General features: G+C 32.3%; 1 protein-coding gene across 2 annotated transcripts; it reads right to left on the bottom strand.

The window, feature by feature from the left end:
• Positions 1–95: 95 nt before the first annotated feature.
• On the bottom strand, positions 96–14,385 carry Rpn11 (regulatory particle non-ATPase 11). Of its 2 annotated transcripts, XM_076505989.1 has the most exons (11): positions 14,076–14,385; positions 13,036–13,085; positions 11,094–11,168; positions 9,454–9,573; positions 6,659–6,729; positions 4,191–4,341; positions 3,832–3,939; positions 3,654–3,728; positions 1,056–1,181; positions 493–555; positions 96–397 (listed from the first exon to the last, which is right to left on the bottom strand). In XM_076505989.1, the coding sequence occupies exons 2-11, from the start codon at positions 13,081–13,083 to the stop codon at positions 299–301; spliced, it is 936 nt and encodes a 311-aa protein (XP_076362104.1). In that variant the 5' UTR covers positions 13,084–13,085; positions 14,076–14,385; the 3' UTR covers positions 96–298. The 2 variants fall into 2 exon arrangements, with proteins under 2 accessions (XP_076362104.1, XP_076362105.1); XM_076505990.1 differs by lacking the exon at positions 3,654–3,728.
• Positions 14,386–17,219: the final 2,834 nt, after the last annotated feature.

Raw genomic sequence — 17,219 nt, 5'->3', positions numbered from 1 at the left:
TAAATCCCCTTCTTCATTTTTTACACGAGGTCTTATCATAAACACATTTGTGAAGATTAACCTGCAGGAAGAATGGATTCACTCTTCGAAAGAAGTCCAGAACATAATTTTATTGAGGAGTGATTCTCAGACATTTATCAACATCAGGCTTGGGAGTTAGAGTACATGTAAAAGGATAAAATATTCTTAATAGGTTGACAAGTGTTGGGAAATTCTCTCATTTACTGTTTAACAAGATTTCAGTTAGTAAAGTCAGTACAGATTGTTAAACATCTCTCCATAAAGAGACTCGCAGTGGTTACTTAAAAATAACAGTGTCTAGCATTGACCCTAAACATTGGACAATGTTAGAGGTCATGAGCACATCCACATTCTCTTCCAAATGCCTTTTTGGATCCTGAATAAGAAAGAGGCATCACATTAACCAGGACTAATTAATTAACAACAATTCTATTCATCACTTATGCAAGATTTTAAACAAAAATAAGTTACCTTCTTTCCTACGTTTTTAATGGCAAGTTGTTCAGGTGTTAATTTGTCCTCTTCTTCTAGAGACTGAAATATTCATAGATGGTGAGATTCAGGTATGTTCATATTAATTATATGGTAATAAAGATACAAGAAACCATTTAATTAATAGTTACAAGGTTTACATACACTAAAAATTGGAAGTAGTGCAGCATAAAAATTAGGGCAACACATCTTAACCTTTCTAGGAAATAGTTTATAGATATTTTAAATTAAGGAACATAATTGAAATAGTTGCTTTGAAAATGGCAATTTAATAATGACGAAGAAATACATGTAGACATTAAGTTAACAGAAATAACCATAATCGTTAATTTAATTTTTCTAACTAGTACAGCATTTATTACACTACCAGCACTAACATATTAACTAGTAGTCCTTTAACCACATCACTGAAACATGAAGATATAAAAGGAGTTAGCAAACTCTAGTGAAATATACATTGAATGAAAATATACTCTGAATATGTGCATGTACTTACATACTTGATAATTTCACAAATGTTCTAGTCTTGAAATGGTACACACCTTATTATAAGCCTTAGCAAGGTCAAGCATTTCTGTCACTGTCTTCTCATTGAGCTGGCAATGCTCATCATAATCAGAAAGAGTTAACCCATCCATCCAACTTTTCTTGTGAAGATTAAGTAACATCTGCAACAGATCACTTTCTTAACTCTTATCCCAGACAGGGTGAAGGTAATTATGACATTTCGTGTTTAATATCATACAAGTTAAAATTTATTACCTTTAAAATGTTCAATTCTATGAACCATGTGAACACTCTTTCACCCCCTAGGTTAGTTGCTGGAGCATGCATACTCCTAAAACAATCTAATATTACAGCTTTCAATCAGTTTGCCATGCCTTATTATTACATAAATTTCAAAAACATCATTAATTCTCTTACCTTTACCACTATATTATTTATAAAATTACATATAATAGTAGTTTATACTTAAGATAGCCTTTGATTTATCGTGTCTAAGGATTCAAAGTTGCTAGTTCACCTTGAACATTATCTTAATGTATTTATAGGTAAAAAACATACTAAATTATAATAGTTACAGGACACCCTATGCTTTGCCCATATTTTTGTGTTTTCAGTTGAATATCTGAAAGAAATGACTCACTAAAAACCCTACTAAAATTAGGGTTAACTTTTATTAACAGTCTTTACCTGTACAAAAGTACAAGACCTAAATTTGTTATAATAGTAACTAAGTAAAATTAGGTTAGACAGACAACCAACAAGTAAGATATGCACCCAGAGGTTCATGCATTACCATACTGAGTTCACTGGATTATTTCTAGCTTGTTGGTTTAATAGTTAGATACAACTCAGAAGAAAAACAACAACAAAGGAAATATGTTACAAGCCTGAAACTATTTAGAATAAAGAACTATCACTCTAGAAAGAAAAGTGGGTAATACAAATTTACATCATGTAAGAAACTGTAATCTATTTATTAATTTAGTATATAAACACACACACAATATTTAACCCTAAGGTAACAATCAAAATCTAAGCAAGAAATATCACTGTACATCAATGAGATTAACAATATAACAACATACAATTCACAACCCACCCTATTTGTATAATGTTTACAATTAATTGAAAGAGTTCACTTTAAACTACAGTCTCTCAATGGTTATTTCCATTGCAGAATTCAAACTGTTCTTACCAATTGTTGTGAAGATGTATTAACAAAGTTCATATCTAGTACACTAGAAGTAGCTAGTTTAATATGTGATCCAAGGCTCCCGATACATGCTATTGTGTTTTCAAGTTCTAACAAATGGTCTTCAGCAGTCTTATAGGATTGTTTCAGGTTATTAGTGTCAAAGTGAATTATAAAAAATCAGACAAATTCAGGAAGAGAAATGGTCATAGTAGTGATATTTATTTTAGCTCTGGTGTCCATTAAGCATTCAGATAGGTACTGAAGCACTGAATGATGTAAAATGCCTATATCAGTAAATAAAAGTGTATACTTATGTAAAATTTTTTATGTTAGAAAGACACATAGGTTCAAGAAGTCTTGATAAAAATGAAATAGAAACCTTACAAACCAAGCACTTTTGAATGGTGGACTGGAAGTGGTCACTTTGCCCCTCAAAAAGAAAGGTCAACCTTTCAAAAGTGCTTAAGTTATAGGGTTTCTATTTCATTTCTATCAAGACTTCTTGAACCTCTGTTTTTCTCTCACATCATTAAAAACATTCACTTATTGTATGTACAGATAAACTGTGTATCATTTTCCATACAAGAGCAATGTCAAATGGGCATATCCCAAAACCATAGGGTTAAAAATACACAAACATAAAAACCAACACTCAAGATTTCTAAGATAAAGGCAGTAAAATTTTGTCCTACATAGACTCCCTTTTTAAAACATTCTCCAGGTGTTAGTTACTTCTTTAGAACCAATATCAGTTGTTTTACCCCAAAAACTGTTGAAATTAGTAATAAAAAAAAATCATGAACTAACCAACACTACAGAGAAAAATATAATTTATAGACCATGAACAAATCTAAATGGAAATATTACAGTCAAAGTATTGCACTTCTCATCTTTCTCGTGTAGGTCACAGTTAACTATATCCCAAACTTAGTTTGACTGCCTATAAACGGCTGACCTCTTCTTCATCAGTTTAAGCCATCTCTTAAGTACCAGCCAATCAACTGCTATCAGCAGTAGACCTGTCTCTGAATGTCACAGTCCAATGAATAAAAAATGAAAACAATTTAAAGTATGTTGTTTATCAGTATAAACTTTAATATCAACCATACAAATGGAAAACATTCAGTGATGTTTTTTAAAAACTCCTCTGAAGTTCGATAAATGTAACAGACACATTTTTAAGATGAATATTTATTAACTTCCCTACAAGTGGATATGTCACGAGAAAAGGAAGAATTTGTTGCACTAATTAAAATTGTTTTAGTGATCACAAGAAGTTCTAATTACATGACATCTTGGAAATAAAAAGTTATAACACATCTCCTTGATATATCAATTACATTGAAACAAAGCAAGATTATTCGGAGAGCATACTACTGCATAACTACAACAGAGAAAAATTTCAAACCAGTGATTTTATTTTTACAATATAGCTTACCTTCTGTTCCAGTTCATTCTTCCTGTAGTTGATAGATATAGAATAGTAATGCCTGTTTAAACCATGAATGAGAGCCTGAAAAATAGAAACATATGCCCTGATACTGCAATACAACAGCTGGAATGTTTAATAAATCATAACCCTATTTTATCAATCAGTTCCAAGTAATAACTCCCACCTGTATGGAAGGTTTAGACAGATGTCCTAAGTTGGAGGTAGTTTGACGGGGTTCTTGTCCAAGTACCATCATGTTAGGGTTAATAAGTCGGAATGCATCAATTACAACCTATAATAAACAGAGTCTTGTCATCTATAAAGGTCTCTAGCTTCAAAACAGTAGAAGATAATGACATTAAACTATTTATTTAAACATAAAAACATTAGTGAATACAAAGAAATGACCAACACAGTTTCCATTCTGTAGATTTATAAGGAACTATAAATCGATCAGAATTTTTTTTTAGGATATAAAAAGAATTAGAACATGTTTTGATTCACGTGGTGCGACTACACAGAACGTCTGATTAAATGGCATACCTTTCCCTTGACACTCTGAATTGGATCCACCACTACTGCTACAGCCCTCTCGGACAGAGCTTCAAAACTCTGCTGGGTGTTGATGTCCACTCCTGACAACCAGCACCCAAATCCTGGGTGAGAGTGGTACCAACCAACAACCATCTCAGGCCTGGCAATGACAAAGAAAAATGTTTCCTTTGAATCACATAATAAATTAAATGTTTCCACATTGTCACAAAATAACTAGAGACCAGACTCAACAATACTGTGCAGATAAACATAAAAAATATAAATGTTCTTTTTTATCTTTACAGATGCATCAGAGTGAAAATATCCCAGTCTTTTTACACAGTTATATTCAAGTTTATTACACAATTTATAACTTACATTCCAATATCAGGTTTAAATATAATTTTTGTCCTCACTTCTCTATCATGTGACTCTTGTTTGCTACATATTGCCCATTTTAGATTCACTTTCCACACCTACATAATGCTTAAGTTTACAAGGAATTGCATACTATATATATTAAATATTTTTCATCTAAATTGTAAATGTTTAACATTAACACTTCTTGCATTAAAGACAGGCAATCCAGAAAGTCGAACCAACATGCCAGGACTCTCCTATGACATAATGTCTGTCAGAAATGTCAATAATTCTCTAGGATACTTGCCATTGGATTACTCTCAACCAATAGAAAGAAATTATTTCATTTTAATAAGTGGGATGTGGCTAGTAGGTACTGGGATGATTGTCTAGTTTAACCTCTGCTGATCAGGTACATGAAATATTTAACCAATTTCTAGCTTAGATAAATAATCAATCTTAGAACATTATATTTCACATCACTAATGACATCTTGTATTCTAAGTTGCACATTTGAATTTTAAAATGAAATTCTGAAAATATCTGAAATTAAATGAAAAACCTATCAGCTTTAACTGTAAAAATAAACAAGTGTGCAACTTTGTGTTACAATATGTAGTCCTTCTATAATGAAAAAAGGGTTTATGTATTTATTGTTACACAATGGTTGCAGGGTCAGTGAAACAGACTGACTGAATACAGTTAAGTGATGCAGTAGAGGTAACAACAGATAAAAGCAACAATTTTCCTATACTGAAAATGTGTCTCCAATAGGTACTTCTCTCTTCTCACAAGCTTAGCTACTCTTGTTCAGTGTTGCTCTCCATATGAAAACTTTCTTTATGCAGGCCACAAACCTTTTACTCTCCCCTACTGGAATCTGTCTCATCTCCATCAATTGGAGCAGAGTACACTCACATGACACATACAATACCCTCCATGTGTCTCTGCTGAACTATATCATTTTGGCAAAATGTGGAAGCACTGAAAGTGAGAAAGGAGGGACGTACCCATTGGTAATACATTTTCAGTATAAGAAAATTATTATTTCCGATATGGCTTCTCACAAGATTAGATAGAATCCTATAAGGATTAGTAGGAGGAACTTGTGCTAGAGAACGACAATGGCAGTAAAATTCCCATAAAAGAGAGAATGAGGGACAGAACTAGAATAATCCCATGTACCACTGTTGTGACCCACAACACAGATGGAGGAAGGCAGATAACCCAAAACCTGTGTAAGGGATTTTGTTCATTGATTCAGTTTAAGTCCAAAACCTGTCCACAGGGTACCAATATCTATACCAGGGTAGGATGAGGGCTCCCAATCAAAGGGGTGAACTACATTCACTCACTTGTATTAATTATCATAAATTGAAGGATATTACCTCATCTACACTTGCAGAGCACCACCAAACCTACTCCCCACTCAATCCCCAACATAAACTTTATGGGAAAGGTGAAACAAAGAACATGAGGAAAGAGGTTCGATTGAAGGTAAAGTAAGGGAATGGAGAACCACATTAATATATTAGCCCGGAAGAGTAGGTCAGTGGGAAGGAAGATGAATCGAGAAGCAATGGATTAACATTAATGGGTAAAACAATTTGGCAGAGGTGCACAGAGAGAGTCACATGCATAACGTGAATGTGCTATGCTCCTATTGGTGGAAAGTTGACACGTGATGATTTACAAGCGACACATTCCTACAGAGGGGAGCAGAAGGCTTGTGGCATGCATAAAGAAACTGTTCACATATAGGGACAGTAACAACTAAGAATAGCCAATCTTGTGAGAGGATGAAAGCACCCTATTGGAACTAGGTAACTTTAGGTGACATCTACATGTTATTACTGTCAATACATAAGAACCTCAGTTTTTACTGTTCAACAGGACAAGAGATTTCCAGTTTGAAAGAATGAAGAGTAATTCAAATTTAGGTGTGATCTACATTAAAAATATCACTACACTTTAACTATCATATATGTGTTAACATGTCACTACACCTACTTTCTCAAAGCTACTATGACACTTATAATTTTTAATTTGTAAAAAACCCTACAATCCAAATAACACATGCCTCAAGCCCTAAAACCAAACAAAACAGAGGTTCTCACCTTCCAGTTTGTTTCAACATGTCTAACATCTTAGCCTGGAACACAGGGTCTACAGCTTCCACACTCACACCCTAAAATTAAAATTTAACCTTGTATATCTATGGAAACATCTCAATTATGCTATAAATAAATACTGACCTCTCCTGGAACTTTAACAGATTTAAAGTACAAAATCTAGGTAAACTGTTGATGTTGAAAGTGTTTAACAGAGCAAGCAACCCTTACTTTGAACAGATACAAATCTTTGTTTATACTGCTGCTTCAATGAGCTGTGATGCTGAGGTGTTTTTCCCTCTTTAGTAGTGAAATGCAAATATGATTATATAAGACAGTAATATTCTTTATACCAGTGTAAGATGGTGATACCCTTTATATCAATGTAAGGGTGATATCCTGTGTACCAATGTAAGGTGGCAATATTCCTCAGATCAAATATGGTGACATCCTTAAAAACCGATATGTAGAGAAAATGTGTAGTTGAACTTTTCTGAATTCTAAAATCTCATGCTGAGAAGAAATGGTCAAATAAAATATATTTGTACTTTAACATTAAAAAAGTGACTAACAATCAGAAATAAAACTAAGATCGACTTAGTCCAACACTGTAACATAATGATAGTTGAAAATACAGAAATAAACCTATAACTGGCTTGGTCCAACATTGTAGCATAATAGTTTAAAATACAGAAATAAACCTGTAAAAGACTTTGTCTAACATTAAAACATAATGACAGTTTAAAATAGAGAAATAAACCTGCAAGAGACTCAGTCTAACACTGTCACATAGTGATAGTTGAAAATATAGAAATAAAACTCCCAGAAAGACAAAGTTTAACATTGTAACATAATGATAATTTGACATACAGAACTAAACCTGCCAGAGAGACTTGGTCTAACATTATGACATAATGACACTTGAAAATACAGAAATAAACCTGTTAGAGACTTAATCCAACTTTGTAACATAATAGTAGTTTAGAATATAAAAATAAACCTCTAAGACACTTAGTCCAACATTGTAACAATGTTAGTTGACAATACAGAAATAACACTAAGATGGACTTAATCCAACATTCTAACATAATGATGGTTTAAAATACAGAAATAAACCTGACAAGGAAACGTAGTCCAACAATGTAACATAATGATAGTTTAAAATACAGAAATAAATCTGTAAGAGACTTAGTCTGACCTTGTAACATAGTAATAGTTGAAAATTGTTTATTTGTTTGTTCTGAATTTCTCGCAAAGCTACTCAAGGGCTATCTGTGCTACCTGCCCCTAATTTAGCAATGTAAGAGTAGAGGGAAGGCAGATAATCACCACCTGGTGATTGCCACCTCCAATTCTTGGACTACTCTTTTACCAACAAATAGTGGGATTGACTATTATTATAATAATGCCACCACGGCCGAAAGGATGAGCATGCTTGGTGGCACAATGATTCGAACCCAAGACCCTCAGATTATGAGTCGAGCACCTTTACCCACCTGGCCATTCCAGGACACAATCGTTGAAAATACAGAAATAAACCTGCCAGAGAGACTTGGTCTAACATTGTAACATAATGATAGTTGAAAATACAAAAATAAGCCTGTAAGAGACTTAGTCTGACATTGTCACATAGTGATAGTTTAAAATATAGAAATAAACCTATAAGATATTTAGTGCAACCCTGTAACACAATGATAGTTGAAAATACAGAAATAAAACTAAGATGTACTTAGTCTAACGTTGAAACATAATGAGCTTACAATACAGAAATAAAAACTTAGATGGACTTAGTCCAACATTGTAACATAGAGGTAATTGCAAATAGAGAAATAAACCTGTAAGAAATTTAGTCTAACATTGTAACATAATGATAGTTGAAAATTGTTTATTTATTTGTTCTGAATTTCTCGCAAAACTACTCAAAGACTATTTGTGCAACCCGTCCCTAATTTAGCAGTGTAAGACTAGAAGAAAGGCAGCTACTCTTCACCATCCACTACCAACTATTGGGCTACTCTTTTACCAATGAATAGTGGGATTGACCTTCACATTATAATGCCCCCACGGCTGAAAGGGTGAGCATGTTTGGTGACACAGGGATTCAAACCCACGACCATCAGATTACGAGTCGAGTGCCTTTACCCACCTGGCTATGCTGGGCCATAATAGATGAAAATACAGAAATAAACCTGTAAAAGACTTTGTATAACATTGTAACATAATGACAGTTTCAAATAGAGAAATAAACCTGCAAGAGACTTGGTCAAACACTGTAACGTAATGTTAGTTGAAAATACATAAATAAATGTCCCAGAGAGACTTAGTCTAACAGTGTAACATAATGATAGTTGAAAATACAGAGATAAACCTGCCAGAGAGACTTAGTCTGATATTGTAACATAATGATAGTTGAAAATACAAAATAAATCTACCAGAGACTTAGTCTAACACTGTAACATAACAATAGTTTAAAATACAGAAATAAAACTGCAATATACTTAGTCTAAGATTATAACGTAATGGTTAAAAATAGACAAATAAACCTGTAAGAAACTTAATCCAACACTGTAACATAATGATAGCTGAAAATACAGAAATAAACCTTCCAGAGAGATTTGGTCCAACATTTTAACATAACAATAGATGAAAATACAGAAATAAACCTGTAAGAGACACCTAGTCCAATGATACAACACTGATACCATTTAAAAACAAATAATTAAGTTTGATTAAAACATAAATACAATTAGAATAAGATGCAATATACTTCAATAGCTTTAAATCTAAATGCGTTTTCTCACCGTTCCAGACTGAGGCATGGCAAAAACATCAATGACCTGCACTGTATAATCATCAACAAATTCTCCCAACATAAGTCCCATAACCTCCATCGGAACACCTGCTCGACCGTGTTTCAGCATCTACAATATATCAGATTAAAAACGTACCATTAATAATTACTTAAACAGATCCACATATAAATTTCTCACATCATACAAGAAACTTAACTGACCGTTTACTCTTTGAACTACAGCTTTCCATTTATTTCAACAATAAAAGCCCATTGTAAGAATTCTTATTTGCTTTAATAACCACACTGTTGTAGGTAATTACTTGCACTTTGATGTAGGTGCTTTTGAACTATTTTCTGTAGAATGGAAAATCTAGCTCACTTAATGATTACAAAAGCATGTTATTTCTTGAACTATGATATTCACATATCACAACATTACAACTGTTAGCAGGTCTAAGGTGAACTTTAAAATTTGACTTAGTTGCTAACTTCACTCAAATGTGCAGCAATTTCTTGTGTCTATATTTCTTCACATAAACCTAAACTCAAAACTGACAAAGCTGAGCAAACTAACTAATTAACTGAATGATAAATAAACTTACAGCCTCATTAATTAAATAATTTAATCAGATAACCAGAGCTGAACTCACATTCTATACTACCAAAATCTCTTCCTAAATTAAGCTGTGAAAAATCACACTAGATCAAAATTCCTTCTGATGAATGAACAACACATATAAATTTAAAAAAAATGTGGACTACAACAATATAAATATTGTATTTTTATCATATATATTTTTTGCAAGTTTTATTAAAATTGAACATTTTTGTTCAAGTAATTTTCTTCATATGATTCAGAGAGACTCCTTTTTTTAACAACTTGAAACAAACATTACTAAATCAACCCTATGTAGATGATTAATTAATTACCATGTCACTGGTTTGACAGAACATCAATTAATATGTAAATCAACCTTATGTACATGATTAATTAATTACTATATCACTGGTTTGACAGAACATCATTTAATATCTAAATCAACCCTATGTACATGATTAATTAATTACCATGTCACTGGTTTAACAGAATATCACTGAATATATAAATCATCCCTATAGCACTCTAATTTCAGACAGTTGTGTGACTGAAGTCGCTACATGGACAACGTCACATCCATGGTTTCAGCTACTGTTTATATGGATCAAGCCAATATGTGGTGTATTATTTATCATTTACTTGACATCTGCCTCAAGACAAATATGTTTGATATCACAGATCAGTGCTTCCTGTATTTATAAGCTGATGGCACAATTTTAACATACTAAACTTTTTGCAGCATGTGTAAATAAATCTGTATTACAGACCTAAGTTTTGAAACAAGAACAAAACAACTATATTGGCCATATAAACTTCAGTTCCCATGGTAGACGTTGAAAACTCATAATGGATAAAAGATATGACATTAATAACGTTAGTTCATTTCAAAATGTTAGCACTGCTTAAGATAAAAAGGTTTGGGATTGGGCAGAGTAATGTTAATGAAGACGGTAAGGGAATTCCACAGCACATTAAATCAGATCACAGATGAAGTGCTCATTGGGTATGATGATATACCAACAGATTTTCAAAATACATTTAAGTTTTACCTTTAGCAATGCCAATGACGATATATAAACTTGTTCAGCTGTATCAACAACAGGTCCATCTCCTGGAGGAGGTCCCTGTATTGAATATAATAAATAAACTATATGTATTCATATACAAACAAGATTTAAATAAACAAGTATGTATTACGAAGGTCCATGTATTAAGCATAAAAAATAAACTATACATATTCATATGCAAACAAGGTTTAAATAAATGTGTATTAAGAAGGTCCCTGTATTAAGTAAAAAAATAAACTATACTTATTCATATACAAACAAGGTTTAAATAAACATGTATTATGAAGAAGGTCCCTGTATTGACTTACTGGTGGAGGATTTTCACATGATGATTTGCATGCAAGATGCACTAGATCAGTTAATTCCAGATGAATGGGAGCTTCAAGGCTTATGGCATGTGCAAAGAATGTTTGAATATAGAAGGTAGCACTGAATGAGAATGGCTATTTATGTAAGCAGAGGTAATGTACAGTATTGGAATATGTAATATAACTATTAAACAATTGAGCTTCTTTATAATAATGAAAAGTAAATTAGGTTTAATATCATATTATTCACATACATATGTCAATTTAGATTGCTATAAAAGACGACTATGTCTTTGGTTTGCTGATCCAAGGAAAAATTGCAGTCCACAGTAAAGGGAAAACAAAATCAAAGAACAGTGAGTTAAAAGGACTAAAACCTCTACAAGTATCTGTTCAGCTTTACAATGTTACCAAAATGTTGACCAATAATTCTTGGTGACAAGGAAAAAACATGGAAAATAAGTTGCAATGTGTAAAGTAATGAACATCAAGTGTGGAAATTTGGACAGTACTCACTTTTGTGTGAGAAATGGCATTATGCAAAAACAAACAAACTAGGTAAGACTACTAATCAATTGTTTACTATATCAATGTTATAACATAATACAGTTAAAATACAGAAGTTCTAGCTTTTATTGAGTTGATGAATCTCTGTTGTTTTTTGTGCAGTTTTTGTCTCTTTATTGAAATAACAATATTAAAATGTTAAAAAACATACATGAGAATACTTTTAAAAACCTTATCTATAACAAGAAGCTTTACATTTATAAGCATAGGAAACCTAATATTATCCTACTTATAGTTATTAGGGAGTTTACCTAGATGGAAATGTATATACTAGGGTTTAAGCTTTGATGTAGAAAGTTCTCTATTAAATAATAACTTTGATCAAAGTTATATACTTTACAAGTGGCATTTGTCTATTAATATTGGGGTATGATTACTCTTTACATGTACACTCTTGTAAACTTACTTTTAATATAACTTAGACAGGCCTTGACAAATCCTGGCTGCCAGGTTACCATGACTGTTCAAATTTCCACATAGCATTTAGTTTTTATTCCAATTTTATTTATGCACAGAGCTAAACAGAATGTGAATCTAGAACATTTCTAGGCTCTTGGAAATTTTGAATTATTTTTGCATTTCTTGAGTATTTTAGTTGTAGGTTCAGATCTTCATGTGTTTTCAGGAATGAAGTTCTGTGGTTGAAAAACATACTACTAATTTTGTGCTATTTTGTTTTTCTTCTTTCTCTCCATTTAACCAATCAGTGCAAATATATATACTTGTATGAGACCAAAGGCAGTACTATTAAGTGGTTGTTGATATCATGCAATTGTTAGCATGCACTCATTGCTGTGAAACCAAATAAATATACATTGTGGCCCCCACTTCCCAGTATAAACAGTAGTGAAATTAGGTTAGGCACACCTGACTCCAAAGTTTTTAGGCTGGCTCCTAGATACAAAAATATTTGTTAAAGCCCAGTTTAAGAAAAAAAGCCCTAGTGCCTTAGCAGTGCATTACATACATGTTTAGACATTTTATGGCACATACAACTTAATTCTACTAACTATTCTACTTTAATGCAAAACACAGTATAACAAACCTACCTGCCCTAATCCTGTTAGGCCACCACCAAGTCTCAACAGCCGATCCATGGCTGAAATTATAAGAACATAATTATAATAAATAATAACATTTTTAAAGTTTCAAACCACAAATTCAGAAACAAGAAATATCAGTCTAGAAAATGTCATTGCTAAATTATACATTAGTTACGTAAAGAAGTAAAGATATGAGTATATTACGTTTACACTAAATTGAATGTGTAAATCAGCAAGCCACTTATCAACTACAACTGACAAAGTTATGGCAGAACACCACAATAAAGCTTCCATTCATACCTCTCATTTACCTACTGAAGCCCAAACAACTGTAGAATGAAACTGGTATTCATGTTATTTTATATAATAAAGGCAAATAAGCTGCCAAATACACTCCCTACATATTTCCATTGGATCAGACTTTGTAGCAGGAACTGTAAAACCATTATCTTCCTATATAGATGTTATCAAAAGCCTGCAGGGATGGGTGAATTGCTTAATATAATTAAGTATTATGTAGTGATGGATACTTTTGTAATGGAAACCAAGCTTCAAAGCTACTGCCCAAACTTAAGTATTCATACAGAGCAGAAGTAGATATAGCAACATATGCTGTGACATAGCAAAGATCCAATATCATTTTAATATAATGTGCACAACCCTCATTATTAAGTATGTGTACAGCCACCACACACACACACATTGAAAGTATAAAACCGATCATCGTTAAATTGAATCATGTTCCAAAATCTTCACTTATCTTTTATTTCAGAAGGTAGTTTGTTTCCAGCAGAACATAAAATTTGTAATGTTTATATCTAAACAAATTTTCTTGTCTTACCTGGAATTGGAAGAAAAACAAAGAACAAATTCATATTTATATAAATGTCATAAGAATTCGGGATAAGCCGAGGTGTTGAGAAATTACTTTAACCTTTCAAACGTTTATGAATAAAGATACGTAAATTAATATTTAAAAAAAAATCAATAAATTATATAAGATCTCACAATGATCATAAAATGAGTATTCTGTACAAAATACAAACCTTTTCAAGCGAGCTAGTATCCCTAATCAACGAGCTTAATTATTTTATACAAAACTTGGTTTTACATTAACCAGAAGCCTGTGATCTAAGCCTAAACTTCGGGTACTTGCAAATGAATAATCATTTTTCCACTTTTATGAGAAGGTGGCTAAAAATTAGTGTAAAATTCTGAGAAAAAAATATGATACAAAATTTTCAGAATAAAAGAAAACAAAAGTAAACAATATTTTATCACTTTAAATACGTTATGTATTAATGATTTATAGTAAATAATTATCAGTAAATTCGCCATCAGTTGAATTTTTTTACATCTTTACATTCAATATTATAATCACTGTAAATCTTTAAATAAAACTGAATCCTTTATTAGAAATCTGTGATTTATCTAAATATTATAATAAAAACATAAACTTTAAAACATGTGGAAGTATTAAGTAATACTAAATTTAAATTCAAAATGTCACAGCTTTATTAGTAGTTATATTATTATTTCTCCGAAAATCATCATATTTAATAAATTTTAACCAAACACTTATATAACTTTATATAATGATAAATTGTTTTTATTTTGTAACGTCTTTGTAGTTTTTCAAACCTTCCTCCTTTTTTTAAGATACTATTATATTCTGCAGTTACTACATCTGGACCTTGTGAAAACTTGAAGAATATTATGGACAGAAGGAACGGGAGGATAGTAGTGTGTGAAACTGGGTGATTGCGAGTCGAAAGCTCTATCTAACAGGCTCATGTAATTAGCTTTATTATTATTAACGGGAACGTGCCCTGGGACGAAAAGAGCATTTCCGAAATATGTAGTGATTCCTTTATTGTCACTAAAAATAATAAACATTTCTAGTAACTTTTATCTGATAAGTATGAAAATGTTGCTTCCGCATGTACGAGTATTCACAGGGTTATCAAAGGAACTGCATAATGAGGGGCCATCATCAAAGAAAGAAAAAAATAAATATTAATAGACAAGCTGAAATCTGGCGCGAGTATGTGGGAGCTCATTTGTATCACCTGAACTACATGGCTATGGGCTTGCAATGAAAACCTTAAACACGGATTCAGAAAGCTCCTTTTCAAAACATGCTTATAAGAACAAAACGGTTTACATGTAGTACGAAATGCTGAATATAAATTAGTGATACAACGGTATGCCTGTGGACTTACAACGCTATTAACCAGGTTTCGATACCCTAGTGGGCAGAGCACAGATAGCCCATTGTGTAAGTTTGTGCTTAAACTACAAACAAACACAATTAAAATTCTTAAGGTAAATTATCCTAGATGATAATTTACAATTCGCGAAAAGCTACTCTAGGGTTTGTTAATAAAATCAAATATCTAGCCACGTCTCTATATGTTTTAGATCGTTATTTCCCTACACATTCCTAATGTTATGCACAAAACTTTTTTATTATTCTTCCCTAGTTTCATATTTATTCTCCTTTGTTGTTGTATTTTTCCCGTTTATCTACAATTAAATAATCTGTCAGCTCACGCGAATTAATGCACTTGCATAGCTAACCACTATAAATTCTATAATTTAAATACATTGTTAGATTGTTGTTACTAAAACGTTCTGTGCCATTAAAACTTGAGTATTCAGAATGATCGCACTAATCTTCGAAGGATTGCACTTGTTCTAAAGTCAAATCTTACGTACTGTAAAATAAGAAACTGTCTTTGTCCAAGTCAACACACTAAATAGCAAATTCACAGAAAGACAGTTACCTGCTTACACGTTTATTTTGCTTTTTTTTTCCAACAGAGCACGGAGCTTATATTCTAATTATTTCTTTATCCATTCAGGATAACCTTCTGATAAAATATGTTTAAAATATATATTATCTCGAATATATTTTTCAAAGCATAATATGTAAATTATTGTCAAATAAAACAAAATATTCTGTACAATCACGCACATTAGTAATTTCTTTCTCAGGAACAAACAAGAAAAAAAAACACTTTTTAGATCCCCCCAAAATTATGAAAACGTACTACCACAGTTGTTTCTTCAGAATTCTGAATCTCTTTAGAAACAAAGACTTTTTGTTCACCTATGTCTTTATCAGTTGTCTATAAATATAGTCGCAGTTTCGAATCCCGGTCACACCAAACATGTTTGCCCTTTCAGAGGTGGGGACGTTATAATATTTTGGTCAATCCCATTATTCATTGGTAAAAGAGTAGCCCAAGAGTTGACAGTGGGTGGCGATGACTAGGTGCCTTCTCTCTAATCTTATACTGCTAAATTACGGACGGCTAGCGCAGATAGTTCTTGTGTAGCTTTGCGCAAAATTCAAACCAAACTATAAATATAACTATGGTGATTGTAAAGCAACTTACATCGATAAAACAATGCGATAATTACTATAAACACATATGATTACCTAGCAAAAGTATTTTAAATCTTATGAATCCTTCAATACACAAAGAAAATAGTAATTACATAAACAAGTTCAAAATTTTTACCTCAGGACTGTCCAAAAATGAACTTTTACGAAAGAAAGATTTACTAATTTTCAATTAACTTCTGGCTTTAAACAGCAGTCTATTGGTAGCTAAATGGCAAGTTTGTGGACTTAATAACGTACAAAATCGGGTTCTGATACTCGTGTTTATCAAAGCACGGATAGCCCATTGTTTAACTTAAAAGTAAACAAACCTTACTGTTAATATCGCACTATTGGTTAGGGCACTTGACTCGCAACCTGATGGTCGCGGAATTGAGTCCCTTTTGCCAAACATGCTCGCCCTTTTAGTCGTGAAGGTGTTATAACAGGGATAGCCAAACTGCGGCTCATTGACATATAATGTGCGGCTCGCGAAAATATCTTGACTCAGCTCCTTTTTACATCGCGATTAATATAAAAGGTAAATAAAAAAAAATTCAAGTTTTATAATTATTTACCGGGTATAAACTGAGAGTCCACTGGATTAAAACGTAAGTTTAATGTCCATTGTGAGTAAATATATTTAAGAATTTAAATCCTAATTTTAATGCTAGATTTGAGACAGGGATTAAAGAAATTTCGGATCAGCAAGAATTATAGAGGAGTTGTAACTGGAGAATCAATAATTGTACAAGTGGGTGTTGACAATGTTTTAGTTGGCGTGGTTTGCGATCACGTGATT

The sequence above is a fragment of the Tachypleus tridentatus genome, chromosome 6 (assembly GCF_004210375.1).
Source record: "Tachypleus tridentatus isolate NWPU-2018 chromosome 6, ASM421037v1, whole genome shotgun sequence".
NCBI lineage: Eukaryota > Metazoa > Arthropoda > Merostomata > Xiphosura > Limulidae > Tachypleus > Tachypleus tridentatus.
The sequence above is the reverse complement of the archived record's forward strand: the minus strand, read 5'-3'. Positions and strand labels throughout refer to the sequence as shown.

Excerpts from the sequence above, each read along its gene's own strand:
- Rpn11 (XM_076505989.1), bottom strand. The coding sequence starts at position 13,083 with ATGGATCGGCTGTTGAGACTTGGTGGTGGCCTAACAGGATTAGGGCAG. Across the intron at positions 9,574-11,093 it reads CGTCATTGGCATTGCTAAAG|ATGCTGAAACACGGTCGAGC; the intron begins GTAAAACTTAAA and ends GATATATTGTAG. Across the intron at positions 398-492 it reads TTAAAAACGTAGGAAAGAAG|GATCCAAAAAGGCATTTGGA; the intron begins GTAACTTATTTT and ends TTTCTTATTCAG.